The sequence below is a fragment of the Rhinolophus sinicus genome, linkage group LG10 (assembly GCF_036562045.2).
Source record: "Rhinolophus sinicus isolate RSC01 linkage group LG10, ASM3656204v1, whole genome shotgun sequence".
NCBI lineage: Eukaryota > Metazoa > Chordata > Mammalia > Chiroptera > Rhinolophidae > Rhinolophus > Rhinolophus sinicus.
In genome coordinates this window covers 33,857,593-33,875,610 of record NC_133759.1, presented here as the reverse complement: position 1 = coordinate 33,875,610, position 18,018 = coordinate 33,857,593, and the positions used below count along the sequence as shown (strand labels likewise).

General features: G+C 37.5%; 1 protein-coding gene across 17 annotated transcripts in view; it reads right to left on the bottom strand.

Annotated features, from left to right (window-relative positions):
- Positions 1 to 18,018, bottom strand: part of CEP63 (centrosomal protein 63) — a 39,056-nt gene that overhangs the window by 18,855 nt on the left and 2,183 nt on the right. For 10 of the 17 annotated variants that reach the window (XM_019748155.2, XM_074312869.1, XM_074312870.1 and 7 more), the window contains exons 2-5: positions 9,035 to 9,103; positions 7,904 to 8,081; positions 2,084 to 2,179; positions 1,115 to 1,237 (exon numbers count right to left, since the gene is read on the bottom strand). In XM_019748155.2, coding sequence (XP_019603714.2) covers positions 1,115 to 1,237; positions 2,084 to 2,179; positions 7,904 to 8,081; positions 9,035 to 9,103 — 466 coding nt within the window. The other 7 variants (XM_019748123.2, XM_074312864.1, XM_019748147.2 and 4 more) reach the window with 4 other exon arrangements.

Sequence of the window (18,018 nt, the reverse complement as noted above, 5' to 3'; positions counted from 1 at the left end):
GCAGAAAGAAAAGAGAACGGTCAGGAAGTGGTAATGAGGAGTTTTGTGGGGGAAAAACAGTTATTACAGAAGAAAGCTGGCGAGGAAGCAGTATCTGTGTAGTCCTCTGATTCTAAGCTCTTCAAATATATACAAATATTGAGATATAATGAGTAAAAGAATACTAAACACAGAAATTACAATTCTAGGTAGTAATAACGTATTGACATTTGTGGGTGACAGGTTACTCTGAGTAGAACATTGTAAGTAATCATAAAAAGATGGTGAACAATGTTTCTCGAATTAGAATCAGCTAGAGGAGCTGGATAAAATGCAGATTCCTAGGTCCTATGTCATACTACCGCATCAGAATTTCTGAGAGCCTAAAGAGGACCCTGTGTGATTTGTAGGTGCACTGGTGCACCGATGACATAGACAGAGGAGGGGAGTGGCAGATTCGAGGGGGAAAGAGTGACAGCCCAGTGCTGCTCCTTCATCTACTCTTGGCAGAGCTAACAGCATACACAACAATCATGGAGTTACTCAGTCTTAATAAAAACAAAGTCAGCAAAGCGGGAGGTAAATGCTTACTATATCTAAATGGGAACTGAGGATAAACAATCTGATACGCAGAGTACTTGGTACAGAAGAGCCATGTACTTTCAACATTTACTGAGCCCCTATTCTATTAGGTGCTAAATAAGATAAGGATACTGCCCACGGAGGACTGCTAGTGACTGGTGGTCAATGTTTCTCAATATTAGCACTTGGGGTACAATCATCCTTTCTGTGGGGAACAGTCCCCAGCATGTTTGGTGTCCCTGGTGGTCCCTGTCCTCTAAACACCAGTTTTACTCCCAGTTATTTTGACAAACAAACCAGTCTCCATACATTTCCAAATGCCCTCAAAGGGTGGTACTGCCCTGTTGAACTACTGATAGCTAGTAACCCCGTGAACCACAAGGAACCAGATGATGATAGGATGTATAGTAGATCACCCTCGACCTTTGAAATAGCTCAGTGGCAGTCCTGGAGATGGCAGAAAATTGATTTCAGGAACTAGCACTATTAGAAACAGCACTTTGCTACACGAAGGCTGACAATCACTATGAAGGGATTATTACTGTGAACATACCTCTATTTTTCCAGTTAACCTCTCAATTTCAGACCGATCTTCCCTGTGATTTTTGGAGTTTCCTCTGAAGTCCCTTATTTGCTTTTTCTGTAGTTTTTCATAGCTTCTCTTCAGTCTGTCTAACTGTAGACACAGTTATTTCTAGACTTAAAATTTAAGAATTTGTAAACAGTGGTGGTAGGATAAATTGTTATTATGAAAGCAAGAGCAGTTCTAAACAGTACTATTGAAAATAGATTAAGAGTATGTTAGATTTGCAAATTGAAATACAGAACAACTCAAAACTACATATAAAACAGGAACGCCAGAAAAGAAATACAATGAGTCCAAGAAAAAAATAAAAGAAACAATATTTTTTAAACACAACATTTTTATGACAATAGCCTTGCACTGAAGGGCCCCCCAACTCACACCACCTCCCCCTTCCAATGCAAGCAGCAAACAAAAACTCTTCATTTGCTCTAGGCCTGTGGTTCTTGAACCACTGTCCTGTGAAACACTGATATTCAGTACGCAGGAAAGCAATACATTGGAATTAAATAAAAGCAGTTTTTTTTCCCAGTCTGAAGAATAAAATTGAGGTAATAGAATTTTCTCATGTCTCTTATTTATTCCAAAATGCTTCTGAAACCTTTGGATCCTCCATTATTTAAAATCTAGTAACTGATTTAATTCAAAAATTAATATTTAATATAAGTTTTTGGCATCAATATTTCACAGTATTATACAAAAATAGCTCTGTTTCTTTCAGGTACTCAACCAAGAAACACATTTTAGAATCTCAGTTCTAGGTAGTATCAAACATATAATTAGGCAACATTCTCTGCCTGGATGTAAGAACAGAGAAATAGATTTCCTGTGGCTCCCATGGAATATGTACTTCCCACTTTACAAAGTATAAACTAGTCCTTTAACAAAATTCTCAAGGGTAAAGAGACAGAATTACACAACACAGGATGAAAATCTCACTTCTTCATGTAGTTTCTTTAACTCCTGCTTATAGTCCAACGCCATCTCTTGCTTGACTTTTTCATGTTCTTCTACCTGCTGACGCAACATTCCAACCTAAAAGCAGATAGATGGTAGTATTTTTCATTATTAGCATTGAAATAATATTTCTGAAACATAAAAATAGGAAATAAACTTTGTACTTATCTGTAAATACAAGCTGTATATGGTTAATACCCCATTTCTCAACTGTATATGGTAATACCGACTTCTCAGTAACTTAAATATCTAATTATTTAATGATCCATAACATTGCCAAAAAATGGAAAACAAACAACTGTTCCAGAATTTCTCGGTTTAAATGAAAGCTTGCTCTCACTGTCTGAATTATTGTTCCCAACCTTTTATCAAAAAAAAAAAAAAAAACTCATGAAAAAATTAAGAGATATCACGTTATAAGAACCTTGGAAACTAAGAACATTGAACAAAAATCTGTGCAACATCAAGAATAAGTTCTATAAATCAAAGTGCAAAATAGTTATTTCAGAAAGAAAGATGGTGGGAGACTTGTACCTGCTTTACCATTTATCCCACATCAGAGGAATCAGTTCTACCAATCAAAGTAAGGGCGTTGTCCTAACCCATTTTTCAATGGTTTGAAACCAGCCACAGCTAGTTTCACCTCCATCAATTTCCATCAGTATTTCCCTATATCTCTGGATAACCAGTTAGTAAGTATATCATCTATTAATAAGTGAGGAGGAAGATGGAGAATAGGGAACAGGAGGTAGTAATTTCAATCACAATACAGAATGGTAATTTTAAAACAAAACAACTCAGATCTTTTCCTCATCACAAGAAAAAAAAAACGTTTGTAACAGTGTATGATGATGGACACTACTAAGACTTACTGTGGTGATCATTTTGCAATATGTATAAATACTGAATCATTACATTGTACTCCTGAAACTAATATAATTATACCTCAATTTAAAAAAACAAATAAAATTATTATAAGAACAAGGAGGTAATGCAATTCCAATTAAATATTCTAACAGGATTTTTTTTTTTTAACTTGAAAAAGTGATTCTGAAGTTCAAACTGGAAGAATGATCAAATATAGCCAATAAAATGGAAAAAAGAAAACTACTTTTAAAAAAAGGTCTAAGTGAATATTTACTGGATTTCTGGGAAGAAGGGAACTTTCTGAGTGTAAAACTAATGACTCATTTTAAAATAGATAATGTCTATGTAAAAATGTAAAACTTCTATATTTAAAACATCCTATTAAAATTAAAAAGCAAATAAACAGAAAACCATTTATCAAAATATATCAAAAGATTTTTAATTTTTAGGTATCTTTTTCTAACTTGTTCCCACTATGTTCAGAGAACATACTCTGTGATTTCAAGCCTTTGTATTGTGTCGAGATTTACTTTCTGGCCCAGCAAATGGTCAATTTTGGAAAGAGTTTTGTTTGTGCTAGAAAAGAATGCACACTCTGCAGTTCTCTTGTGCAATGTTCTATATGTATAAATTAGGTCAAGTGTGTTGATCATACCCTTACTGATGTTTGTCTCTTGTCCCATCAGTTGTTAAGAAAGGTGGGTTAAAATCCCCAGCTACAATTGTGGCTTCATCTAGTTCTCCTTATAGTTCTGCCACTTTTTGCATACAGATAAGGATGAGAGAAAGAGAGAAATTTCTTTTAAGACTATTTTTTTAGATATTTACAAATCTAGATTTTTTTAATTTTTATTTTTTGTCTTTGTTTGAGTTCCCCCAAAGGTGTAGCCTGCAACATGGACTTCGAGCAGATAATTGGAGGTGATCCCAGGAAGCAGAGTGAAGAAGTGGAGAGGGAGACCCAGGGAAGGAACAAAAGCCAATAAAAAAGGTGTGTTATTGAGTTGGTTTCTGTAGTTAAGCAGCGTGGGCTATCTCCATTGGGATCTCACGAAGGAACCAGACAGAATGTGTTTCAGAACTGCCTGTCCATCTAAGGGATGAGAAGCTAGAGAATTTATCCACCCATTCCAGTCCCTCTACTGCTTGAGGCTTGTGCCAGGAGCGTTAACTTCCCCACACACACTTCCAGGTTTCACCTTTCTAAGGAGCAGCTTTCTAAGGCTCCAGAGAGAGAAGTATAGTGTAGTGAGACGGTGGCAGCGCACAGGGAGTGGTATGTTATAGCCAAGATGAAATCAGGAGGCAAAGAAAATGTGGTACAGGACACAAAGAATGTCCGCTACAGTTAAATATCCTGAAATTTCATATTGTATCATTATGAAGTGTTTCTTTTCACTTTTAGTGATGTTCGTTCATTGCTTCTGCTTCAAGTATACTTTTTCTAATATTAATATACCTATACAATATTTCTCTTGTGTTTACATGGTACAAATTTTTATTTCACCTTTACTTTGAACTTTGCTGTATCTTTATAAATACCAAATAATTGAGTTTAATTATTTTTACTCAGTTGGACAATTTTTATCTTTTAATTGGGCCATTTAGTGTATTTACACTGAATGGTCTATTTGGATTTAAACCTATCATCCTATTAAGTGTCATTTGTCCTTAATAAGCTCTGTGTTCCTTCTTCTCTCCTTTCTTGCCTTCTTTGGAACTGATAACTTCTTATCATTTCATTTTTCTCCTTTTATTAGCTTGGAAGATATATACTCTATTAATATACTAATTATTATCCCATTAATGTATTAATATGTTAATACTCTATGTATATTGATTACTCTATATTAATACTCTATATTAATATATTAGTAATACTTGATTAATATATTAATATACACTTTTAATGGTTCTCTCAAGATTAAAACATGGATTTGTAACTGAACAAATCTAATGTTAGTTTTACAAATTCCCAGGCAACACAAGGACTATAGAAATACTTCAATTCCATTTACTCTCAACCTGACTTAAATACATTCATAAGCTTATATATATGTTAAACTGAAAAGGCTGTTATTGTTTTATATACAGTCAATATTCATTTAGATTTACCCACATATTTACTTATTTACTGTTGCCTTTCATTTCTTCCTTAAGCTCTTAAACTTCCACCTGCAATCACTTTCCTTCCACCTCAAGAACAGTCTTTAGTATTTCCTTGGTGCAGGTCTATTAATGACAAATTCTCTCAATTTTTGTTGATATAAAAATATTTTTATTTCACCTTACGCTGGGTATAGATTTCCAGTTTGGCAGGGGAAAACAATATCATTTCTTTGTTTATAGATATTCTACTGTCTTCTGACTTTCACTGTTTTAGCTGAGAAGTCAGCTGTTAGGAACTGTTTATAGATAATCTGTCTTTTTTTTATTGGTAGATAATCTGGTGATTTTTTTTTTGGTTGCTTTTCAGATTTCCTCTTTGTCTTTAGTTTTCAACCCAGGTAAATATTTCTTTTTATTTATCTCACTTGAGATTCTTGGACTTCTTAAATATATGGCCTTCCTCACTTTTGGCAAAATCTTAGGCAATTTATCTTGAAATATTCTGCCCATTATCACCATTTTTCTCCTTCAAGTTTTCCACTGTTATTAGACCTTATCACTGTATCCTCTTTCTTCTTGTCTATATTTGCTATCATTTTGTCTATGCTTCATTCTATATTTTATTCTGTACTATCTTCTAGTTTACTAATCACCTCAATATTTAAGGCCTTGATTTCAATTATTCTATTTTTCAGTATTTTAATTTCCACTCACTTGGGGATTTTTTTAGTGTGTAATTCTTTCTTGAAGTGCTCAATCTTATCTTTTATGTCTTTGAACACATCAACACAGCTATTGTAAAGTCAGCATAACAGTGCAAATATCTATATTTACCTTGGGTCTGGTTTCTATCTTCTATTGCATGTATGTTTTTGTTTGTTTGGTGTTTTTTTTTTTAGATTTTATTGGAGAGGGGGAACAGGACTTTATTGGGGAACAGTGTGTATTTCCAGGACTTTTTTTTCCAAGTCAGGTTGTTGTCCCTTCAATCTTAGTTATGGAGGGTGCCATTCAGCTTCAAGTTGTTGTCCTTTCAGTCTTAGTTGTGGAGGGTGCAGCTCAGCTCCAGGTCCAGTTGCTGTTGCTAGTTGCTGGGGACACAGCCCACCATCCCTTGAGGGAGTCGAACCGTCAACCTTATGGTTGAGAGGACACGATCCAACCAACTGAGCCATGTGGGAGCTCAGCGGCAGCTCAGCACAAGGTACCATTTTCATTCTTAGTTGCAGGGGGCAGAGCCCACCATCCCTTGCGGTAGTCAAACCGGCAACCTTGTGGTTGAGAGGATGCGCTCCAACCAACTGAGCCATCCGGGAGCTCAGCCGCAGCTCAGCTCAAGGTACCGTTTTCAATCTTAGTTGCAGGGGGCGGAGCCCACCATCCCTTGCGGGAGTCAAGGAATCAAACTGGCAACCTTGTGATTGAGAGCCCACTGGCCCATGTGGGAATCGAACCGGCAGCCTTTGGAGTTAGGAGCACAGAGCTCCAACCACCTGAGCCACCAGGCCGGCCCTCTGCATGTATGGTTTTGCTGTTTTGTCTTTTTGTTGTTGTTGTTATCTTGACTCCTTGTGTGTCTGAGGTCACTTTCTCAGGGGTTATCAAGCATTATATTTGAAAAAATTCTTCGAAGAAAGAATTTAAGACCCAGAATGGTGTGTTTTTTTCCTTTGGAGAAAAGGTAGGTTTGCTTTATCCAGGTTCCTTGAAGCGCTAGCACTTTGGAGATGTGCAGCTATACGTGCATTGTAGCATTGCTTACAGTGGCCAAGATGTGGAGACAGCCTGGGTGTCCATCGATGAATAGAGAAGATGGTACATATATACAATGGAATATTGCTTGGGAATAATATACAGGGGAAGCGAATGGGTTCTTTCCATCTGTGGCATCATGGATGGACCTGGAGGGTACTGTGCTGAGTGGAGTGTAAGACAGAGAAAGACAGAAGCAATGTGATTTCGTTTATATGTGGAATCTAAAGAACAAAACAAACAAACAAAACAGAAACAAACTCACAGATAGAACATTTTGATAGATACCAGATGGGAGGGTTGGAGATGGGTGAAAAAGGGAAGGGATTAAGTACAAATGACTACTAAGTAGTCATGGGGATGTAGGGTATAGCATAAGGAATATAGTCAACAATATTGTAATAACTATGTATGGTGTCAGATAGGTAATATGTTTATCGGGGTGATAGATGGGAGTGGGGTTGGGATAGAGTGAAAAGAGTGAAGGCATTAAGAAGTACAAATTGGTAGTTATAAAATAGTCATGGGGATGTAAACTAAAACATAGGGAATACAGTCAATATGGTAATAACTACGTATAGTGCCAGGTGAGTACTAGACTAGTTAGGGAATCACTTCTTAAATTATATAAATGTCTAACCACTATACTGTATACCTGAAATTAATATAAAATAATACTAAATGTCAACTATAATTGAAAAATTTAAAAAGGGGGGGGGGAAAGGTGAAGAGGAATTAGAGGTTCAAATTTCCAGGTTTAAAACAAATAAGTCATGGGGATGTAATATACAGCATAGGGAACATAGTTAATAATACTGGGATAACATGATACGGTGTCAGATGGTTGCTGGACTTAACTATGTGATCACTTCTTTCTGTATATAAATGTTGAAAAACTATGGTGTACACCTAAAACTAATACAATATTGTATGTTCGCTATATTTTAATAAAAATCTTTTTATAGAAAAGAAATTAACCTTGACACAAAAATGCTTCCCTCAACAAATATTTAAGAAACATATTTAATAAAAAAGGTCAAAATATCAAAAAGAGGACTGAATCAACGGTTTTACCTCTTTGTGTTTCATATCCAACTGACTCCTAAGGGTCTTAAGTTCCCGTTCACGGATGTCCAAGCAAGTTTGTAGAGCATGTGTCTGCCCTTCCCATTCAGATTTTTTATGAGCCACCATTATGTCAATCTGTTTCATGAGCTCCTGTAGTTCTGCTTCACAGGATGTCAAAAACCCCCTATAAATAAGAACAGACCCCTAAGAACACAGAACGTATGTCAAAGTGGCTTTTCATCTTTCAGATGTACAAGTATAGCAGACAAACACCTACCTGAGGAGGACCAATGTCAATAAATAAATTATCAGAAGCAAAGAAAAGGATTTCTGAGCTTTTCCTTTTAATGTTCATATTAAGGTGGTTACATATTCCACGTAATATTTTGTCTTTCTCTAACAGCCAACCTAAAGCCTAAGTCATTGGTCAAATGCAACATCGATGTTTTAAGGCTGGCTTGTGAGTGAGACTTCCACAATCAACTAGCGCTTTTGTAATATTTTAGGGAAGCTTTCAGGAAGAATCCAGGCTAGCTCATGTCACATTCTCAGCCAGCCAAAATACAAAGCCTTGGAAGCCAGTAGGCTATTGGGAAAATAATAATACAATTTTAAGAGTTGTTTCAACAAATTCATCCTCGAGCCAGACTGATTTCAAATATTTTTCCCATATTATTAGTATCAGAAATTTAATACAGAAATTTACCTACCTGATTATTGTAAACTTATTGCTATCCTTCAAAATTTCAAGAGATGCCAGACAGAGTTGGGAACAGAAGGGGACACAGATGTATTAGATGCCAAGAGGTTCCCAGGAATGGTCACAGAGAGCTCTAACTACTTAGGCTTCAGTACTTTTTTAAAAAAGCATTTGTTCTTAGTGTCACAAAACTTCTGCACTTCTACTTTTGCTTTTTAAGAGCAGAACGTCTAGAGAGGGATGAAGGCAAGCATCCAGCTTCGCACTGCTGATAAGAGGCAAACACCTCACAGAGAGAGGCTGTCTACAAACAACGTGAATCAGCTTAGCTTTGGCGCAACACTTTTTTCTGTACCAAAAGCACAAAACAGTCAGAGGCATAACTCTAATATGCTTTATAAAGTCAGTGAGAAGCTTAAGGTCAAAAGCAATCTTACCCATCATGTCCCCGATTTTGTATTCCTTCAAACAAAGCCTCCATCGCCAAATCCCCTTTCTTTTGGCAACTGGGAAAGGAAAAAAAAATCAGTCAAGATAAAATTCATTTTTTTAAGTTCTAACATTCCAACTGACAAACTTAAAAATGTGAATGAAAGCATGCAAGTAACAATGAGAAAATGCAGCACTTCTTAGGTTGACTGTAGGAGCAGTCAAGGATCACTTCAATAAATACTAGGACCAAATAAATACATTTCAGACCAAAATAACTTAAAATGATCTGAACTGCTGACTGCTGTTGACACTCGCCCCACATGACTAAAATCAAACACTTCATTGTTACGTCCCTACTTCCTAATATTAAGGGTGGGCCAGGGATGGATGTGGGGTGCTAGAAGCACAGAGACACTGACACATACCCCCTTACAAAATGAGGGGAAGAAATTAGAGGTCACACGTGTCGGAGGAAAAGTGTAGCTTTTTTTGTTGGTTTTTTAAAAAAGAGATATTATAAACAGGTTAAAGGCCCTGACCTTGAACTGCTTGGTCCATCACTGGAGAGCCTACTTATTCTCCCGTTGACAAGACCATGAAGCTTCCTAGATAAAACACACTCCCTTCCCTGAAAGGCAGCCATGTGAGTCCTCCCTCTTCTATACTTCGTGGTTCCGAATCCTTAACAGACTCTTTCATAGGACGTACACTACAGTGGAATGTGTCTTTTACACATCCGTTCTCCTTACTATCCATCCCTCAAAGGCATAAAACTAATTTTATTCATCCCTACAGCTTCAGAGCTTAGTGTAGCACTTCAACACAGCATGTGCTGGATGCTTTTGGCTGAACTTAAATCAATTCCCCTCCCTTTTCTCTATGTCTCTATGCAAACTGGTCATAGCTGGAGAACTACAGAGAAGAGAAAGAAGGGAAGGGAGACAGAAGAGACTGCCATGAAAGGGAAAGACACACCACAAAGAAAAGTGAGGAGAGAGAAAAACATCACCCCTAAATTTGGAAGTACCAATGAGTAGTAATACCTACAGTAGGTTTCTCACCTCTTATCACAAATCTTCAAAACATTAATCAGTGTCAAACCACTTCTCACTCATGAGAAACTGCTTCTTTCCTTAAACCTTCAAAGGCTCAATCCTGAATTAGTCTTTTAGGTAATTCTGAAATATTGTGGTGTGGAGCTTCTGCCCCTTTGTCCTAATGCCTCATCTAAAAATTATACTGCTGTAAGAAGGGGATTCTTTCATTCAACAAATGATTCAGTGTGTACTAACCACTAGATACATAGTGATGTAAGCCATGGCCATTTTCAAAGAATTAATGTCCAGTATGGGAAAGAAAAAATAACCACAAATGTTCTCCCAGAGTGAAAAAATGTAGTAACAGAGGCATTCTCCTGGAAACAGAGAAACTGGAAAATACAACCAACTGTGTGTTATTTGCATCTATTTCTAAAGTTACTAACAGGGTATCAAACTATTCATGCACAAATATGCAAAAGAGGGTTTTTTTCCAGTTGACTTACCCTTCCTTAGACAAAATACCCCCCCAAAAAAAAAATTTTCATGTTCTACTCCACTTTCTTTCAAACCACGATATGGTCCATTGGAACACAACCCAGATTCCATGCTTTGGCCCACTCTAGGGAGCTGAGAGGTAGTACAGAGTTCACAGTACCATGTGGATGGAGACCCACCACATAGTCCTGCTCTGTAGCTAACTGGCTTTGTGTCCTTGCATTTCAGTATTTGCATCTGTAAAATGAGGGGGCTGAACTATAATCTCCAAGGTTTCTTCCCGATTTTTCATGGGGTTCTGATAGCCAATTAAATGTCCACTGTAACCAGTATGCTCCTGATCGCTACACAGAATATTCATTAAATATGTCGGAAAGTACTGTTCCTAAGGACAGTGATAACTACAGTCATTCAAAATGATCATTAGTAAAATTATACTTCTTGAGGTCATGTTATTCTTAACATTAATATATTCAGTAATATATATTAGTAACACACATTTAGTAATATATAATACATTGATATATTTTCTGGATGACATTATTTAATAATTAGCAATATTTACAACAGAAGCTAAAAGTCATTGAATGCTCAACTGTTCTGCCTTATATATACTATCTAATTCATTCTTCACAACACTCATAAAAGATTAGACACTATTACTTTGAGGAAACTGAGGCTTAGAGGGCCAATGTGCAATCTTTATATATTTTACAGTAGTCCAGATCTTAAAATACCTTCATATCTTCTTTTGGTTTCATACTGTTTTCTTCGTGATAAACAAAATCAAATCAAATCAAAAAGTCTGGACACAGGAAAAAAATACAAACTGAAGTACGGCATCACCATCGTGGCCACCGGTGGCAGCAGCACAATAGTGAAAATATTCCATACAGGGGAAAATTGCCATTTCAGAAATCAAAATAATGGTCTGAGACAAAGAGATCTGTTTTAAAAAGGTGGGGGGGGGGGAATGTGGGGAGGATACCCGCAGCATTCCCTGCGTAAAATAATCTTACTAACGGTGTAACTAATGTATTTCTTTAACAATACCTTCCCCACGTACTTGAGTAGCTGCCAAACACCATCAGTTCTCATTCTTTGGGATCAGGTGCCCATAAATAGCAAGGACACAGATTTCCTGTGAACTTTTCTCATCTGAGTTTCTCATAGTTACATCACTAAGTCCTTTCCTCACCAACCTGACCCTCAGTCAACTCTATGCACTATGTCACTTTGCTCTTCTTTGCCTGTCCATGTGATAATTATGTGAAGTTAGACAGTCTTTGTTCATAATATTAAATACAAATTTTAGTAACTACTATTTGATAATCTGCTACTCCTGGCCATTAACATAAAATGCTAATGTGGTTAAATGGAAACTGTGCAGCTCTACAATTGCTACAGGACAATCTTAGTCATTTCTGCAGTCAGAATAAGATACCAACAAACAAAAGTTATTAATTATAACTTTCCTTTGAATGAAACTGTTTTAAGTGAAACCTGGAACAGGATGGTTAAAGTCTTCACCAAGTCTGGGAAGTAGGGAAAGCACACTTTAAATCAGGGAAAAAAGAATCCAAATAGGATATCAGATAATGGGCAAATCCCTGAAATTTATTAACATAATGAAATTTAAGAGCTACGAGAACCTTAAGACCTCCAATTTTAACTTCTTCGTTTTATAGATCAGGAAAAATATCTAGAGTATATGCCCAAGGTCAAATCACTCATAAAATGGGAAAAAGGAAGAAAAGAAAAACTCTGGACAGAATTACTAATGAACGTACTAATAAAAGGGATATGCATACCCATCAAGTCTCATTTAAAGGAGGATATTATCAATGCTCTCTGTCCCTTACCTGCCTTGGTGTTACTATGATTACAAAGGTCTGTGGCTGTGTCTGAAATACTATGGCTGCTCCAATAAACAATCAATATAATTTACCATTGCCCAGAAAGGTTCCTAGTTAAACTGAAGGAGGGGGAAAAAAAATCAGCACATAAAGTATCAAAGAAATTTTCCAAAATAAAAATGAAATTTTAAAATACTGTCTAAACTATAACTCAAAATCCGGAAAGAATAAAAGAATAAGGGGGGCCGGCCCGGTGGCTCAGGCGGTCGGAGCTCCGTGCTCCTAACTCCGAAGGCTGCTGGTTCGATTCCCCCATGGGCCAGTGGGCTCTCAACCACAAGGTTGCCAGTTTGATTCCTCGAGTCCCACAAGGGATGGTGGGCAGCGCCCCCTGCAACTAAGATTGAACATGGCACCTTGAGCTGAGCTGCTGCTGAGCTCCCGGCTGGCTCAGTTGGTTGGAGTGTGTCCTCTCAACCACAAGGTTGCAGGTTTGACTCCCGCAAGGGATGGTGGGCTGTGCCCCCTGCAACTAGCAACGGCAACTGGACCTGGAGCTGAACTGCGCCCTCCACAACTAAGACTGAAAGGACAACAACTTGACTTGGAAAAAAGTCCTGGAAGTACACATTGTTCCCCAATAAAGTCCTGTTCCCCTTCCCCAATAAAATCTGAAAAAAAGAAAAAAAGAGTAAGGGGAAAGACTGAGAAATCTGAGTAGATAAAAGTATACTTTTACATGGGGAAAATGCTGTAATCAAAGTTAAAAGACAAATGACAACAATATTTCAAAATTTTATCACAAAGGGTGAATTATCCAAACTACATAGAGAACCTAAATATTGAGGGGGGGAAAAGAAATCTATAGAAAAATGGGCAGAGGACATGAACAAGTAGCTCACAGAAAAAGAAATGCAAATGACCTAAAACATATGAAAATATGCTCAACCTTACTTACCATCACCAAATTTAAACTACACTGAGTTACCTTTTCTTCTCCATTAATCAAAAATTAAAAGTTTGGGCCAGCCCGGTGGCTCAGGCGGTTGGAGCTCTGTGCTCCTAACTCCGAAGGCTGCCAGTTTGATTCCCACATGGACCAGTGGGCTCTCAACCTCAAAGTTGCCAGTTCAATTCCTCGACTCCTGCAAGGGATGGTGGGATGCGCCCCCTGCAACTAACAACGGCAACTGGACCTGGAGCTGAGCTGCACCCTCCACAACTAAGACTGAAAGGACAACTTGACTTGGAAAAAAGTCCTGGAAGTACACACTGTTCCCCAATAAAAAGTCCTGTTCCCCTTACCCAAATAAAAAATCTTTAAAAAAAAAATTAAAAGTTTGACAATATATTCTGATGACAAGGCATGGAAAGATGCGCACTCACATACATTACAGGTAGAAATGCAAAATGATACAACTACTATAAAAGGGATTTTGGTTAATACCTAACAACTGATATGCCAGAGGTACCAAAATAATGTACACACATGACTTGTATTCATCTTTCGTTATAGGTATATATTGGGTATTACTATTTTAATAGTTTTTTCCTTTCTTAAAATGTGTACACATTTTTTGACATCTTCTGTATATGCATTTATTACCCTTTGATCCAAAAATGCCAGTTCTAGAAAACTATCCCAAACACACATTGGCAAAAATACAAAATCACATATGCACAAGGATATACACTGCAGCACTATTTGCAATAGTAGGAAAAAACACAAATGCCTATCAACAGGGGACTAGTTGAATAGTCATCCACTGATGGAATACTATGAAGCTGCAAAAAGGGATAACACTCTCTATATACTTCTGTAGAGGGACCTACAAGGCGTAGGAGATATGACAATTAAGTTTGTGAACTTGCCACAGTGCGCTGACATTGGCAGCACTGTACAAACAGCTCGGTAAGGTTTCATAACCTTGGTATATCAGTGTCTCACAGCTGTGCTCGTGTTGACATGTGGCAGTGTCTTGCTGAATGGCGTGCATGTTGCACATTTTTGTGTGCCGTCATGAGAATGTCTGAGCTTGAATTAGAGCAACCAACAAATATTAAATTTCTTGTTAAACTTGGCAAGAGTGGAAGTGAAATCAGGGACGTGTTAGTCCAAGTTTATGGGCTAGTGCCATGAAGAAAACAGCAGTGTACAAATGGATTAAACGTTTTTCTGAGGGGAGAGAATGTGTCACTGATGAAGAGAGGTCAGGGAGGCCAGTAACAAGCAGAACTAACAAACATTTGCAAAAATTCGCCGAATTGTGAATCAAAATCTTCGGCTGAGTGTGCAAAGCACAGCAGACCAAGTAAACATCAATAGAGAAACAGGAAAATCTTGGCATTAGAAAGGTGTGTGCAAAAAATGGCCCCAAAGGAGCTCACTGATGAACAAAAGCAAAGGAGAGTCAAAGCTTGCCAAGACCTTTTGGAGAGGCAAGATGATGTTTTGGGCCGTGTTATCACTGGTCAAGAAACATGGGTGTACCAATATGACCACGAAACAAAGCATCAAAGTGCACAATGGAAGTCAAGCCAATTCTCCACGAACAAAAAAGTTCCATCAGTCCAAATCAAGAGGCAAAACAATGTTGCTAACGTTTTTTGATATCAAAGGGATTATTCATTACGAATTTGTACCAACTGGACAGTTAACCAAGTTTACTCTTTGGAAGTGCTGAAAAAGCTGCATGAAAAGGACGAAAATGTCCCAAACTTTTCGCCAACAATACGTGGCTATTGTATCACAATGCACCAGCTCACACTGCAATGTCTGTGAGAGAGTTTTTAGCCAGTAAACAACTAACTGTATTGGAACACCCTCCCTACTTACCTGAACTGGCCCCCAATGACTTCTTTCTTTACCCGAAGATAAAGGAAATATTGAAAGAAACATATTTTGATGACATTCAGGACATCAAGGGTAATACAATGACACCTCTGATGGTCATTCCAGAAAAAGAATTCCAAAATTGCTTTGAAGGGTGGACTAGGTGCTGGAATCGGTACATAGCTTCCCAAGGGAGTTCTTTAAAGGTGACCATAGTGATATTCAGCAATGAGGTATGCAGCACTTTTTCTATGTGAGTTCACATCCTTAATTGTCAACCCTCGTATATTATTAGGTGAAAAAAGCAAGATACAAAACAGTATATGCAAATACTACATTTTATCTAAGAAAGGGAAAAAATATGTATGTGTATATATGTATGTATATGTCTGTATATGTATATATGTATATGTGACATATATACATGAATACATACATATATATGGTACATTTATTTTCATAGAAGGATAAACCCAAAACTAGTAAATATGATACCTGTAAGAAAGGGAATAGGGTGGAGAAAACAGGGATGAAAACTCAACTTGTCTAGATGTACTTTGTTTTACAGGTACTTGTTTTATAGAAACTATGCTAATATTTTTTATATAATGAAACAAATCCAGGGGCAGCCGGATGGCTCAGTTGGTTAGAGAGCGAGCTCTGAACAACAGGGCTGCAGGTTCGATTCCCACATGGGCCAGTGAGCTGTGTGCCCTCCACAACTAGACTGAAGACAATGAGCTGCCACTCAGCTTCTGGAGGGGTGGCTGATGGCTCAGTTGGTTAAAGCACAACAACAAGGTTGCCGGTTCAATTCCCGCATGGGATGGTGGGCTGTGCCCCTTATAACTAAACGTTGGATACAAATATAAAATCAAAGGTTGAAAATGGCAACTGGACTTGGAGCTCAGCTGCACCTTCCACAACTAGATTAAAGGACGACTTGGAGCAGATGGGCCCTGGAGAAATACACTAGTCCCCAATATTCCCCAAAAAAATCCAAATGAGAAAAAAAAGCAGTATTATAAAATTGAAAATAAAATGAAATAAATCAAGTATCAACTAGATGTTAAGCCATATTTAGGCCAGGAGCAGAAACCTCATCTTAAAAGCCATCTTGTCATGATTCTGTCTTGCTTTATCTCCTAGGCGCCTGGGCGGGCCTGGGCTGTCCCCAGCTGTCCCAATGCAACCTCCGGCCAGGCTGTGAGCTGGAATGCTTGGCTATGCCCTGAAACCCTTTGTCAACAAAAACCGTCTGAAGCATTGAAGGGGGAACAGCCTCGTTCACTCCCTCCTATAAAACTCCATACTCCTCTTTGCTCAGGGAGGTTACGGTCTTTTCTAGCCTGACCTTCCTCAGCTCAAACACACCAAATAAATTCTAATAGACCAATCTTGGTCTCGCGCAACTTATTCCTCCAGCCGTGCCTAACACTAGATATCAAGTTGGCAGCCTAACCATAGAGCAAATTGTTTCATATGCCTTTAAAATGCAATAATTTTACTGTATATATCCTAAAGGGGGTACATACTAAGGATAAAAAAGAACTACAAAGAAATCCTAAACACTCTTCAGGAATCATATTGTTACTAATAAAACTGATATTGTTAATTTCAAACAGTTATATATAACAGGATAAGAAAAAAGTAATTATGTTAATGACATTAGGAATCAATATTTTCAGCAAAAAAGATATAAATATAAAATCAAATATGCAAAAAAACCCTATACAATCAAATTAAATTGGAAATAGTGTAAATTCTGTATATTTCTCTCTTAAAAAATGTATTTCCTAACTCTGATCACTGTAAATCCTACAACTAATGACCAACCTAGCAGCAAGAGCACAGTTCCCAGACAGTGGTCTCTAAATACCATCTCCAACTCAAAGGAACCAGGGTTCTTGGCCAGAAATGTATAAATGAGGCAGGAACATGCTTAACCAGCAAACGAATAAATTCTCAAAGACTACTTGTCATATCAAAGTGGATAGGAGTCAACTTAAAGGGGCTGCTGCCACTGGCCAAAGACAGGACAAGTTGAGTATCAAAAAAAAAAAAGAGACTGCAATAGGTTGAAACAGTTTAAATATATTCAAGCTTATAAGTTCATGATGATTTTTTTAAAAAAGGCAAAAACCTTTTTGGTTTTTTAAAAAGGCAAAAACATCACGGTTACCTTTGGAGGTTGTTAGGCCACCAACTCATTACTGCAGTCTGAAAATAGAGGGAAAGAATTAAGCATTTTTCTTGCCCTCCAGTATTTCAAATAGCTGATGATAGTCAAGTAGCTGGTGGGAGAAAGTTCTTCCTGAAAGATTTCCAGCTAATAAATACTAAAGGAATGACAAAATTAGAAAATCACCATATTGCAACCCCTAAAGCAACAATAGATATAGGCAATCTAAATCCATGAAAAGATTTCACCATTAAGTGCAACGCTTATGGGGAAATTCATGATGGATGGATCAGTACACTGCTCAATCTTAGTATCACAAAAAGAGGAACAATTCATACATTGTGTGCCTCTCTGATAATCAATGCAACCGGAAGTGTACTGCACCATCTGGGAAATATTCTTGCCCACCTCCACCAAAAAAAAAATTCAACGTTGAATCTGATCACGCTTCTAGATCAGTGCTATTCAGCAGAATTTTCTGCAGTTATGGAAATGTTTTATATCTACACCGAATGGTAGCTACGAGATACCTGTGACTATTTGGCATTTGAAACATGGCTAATGCGTCTAAAGAACTGAATTT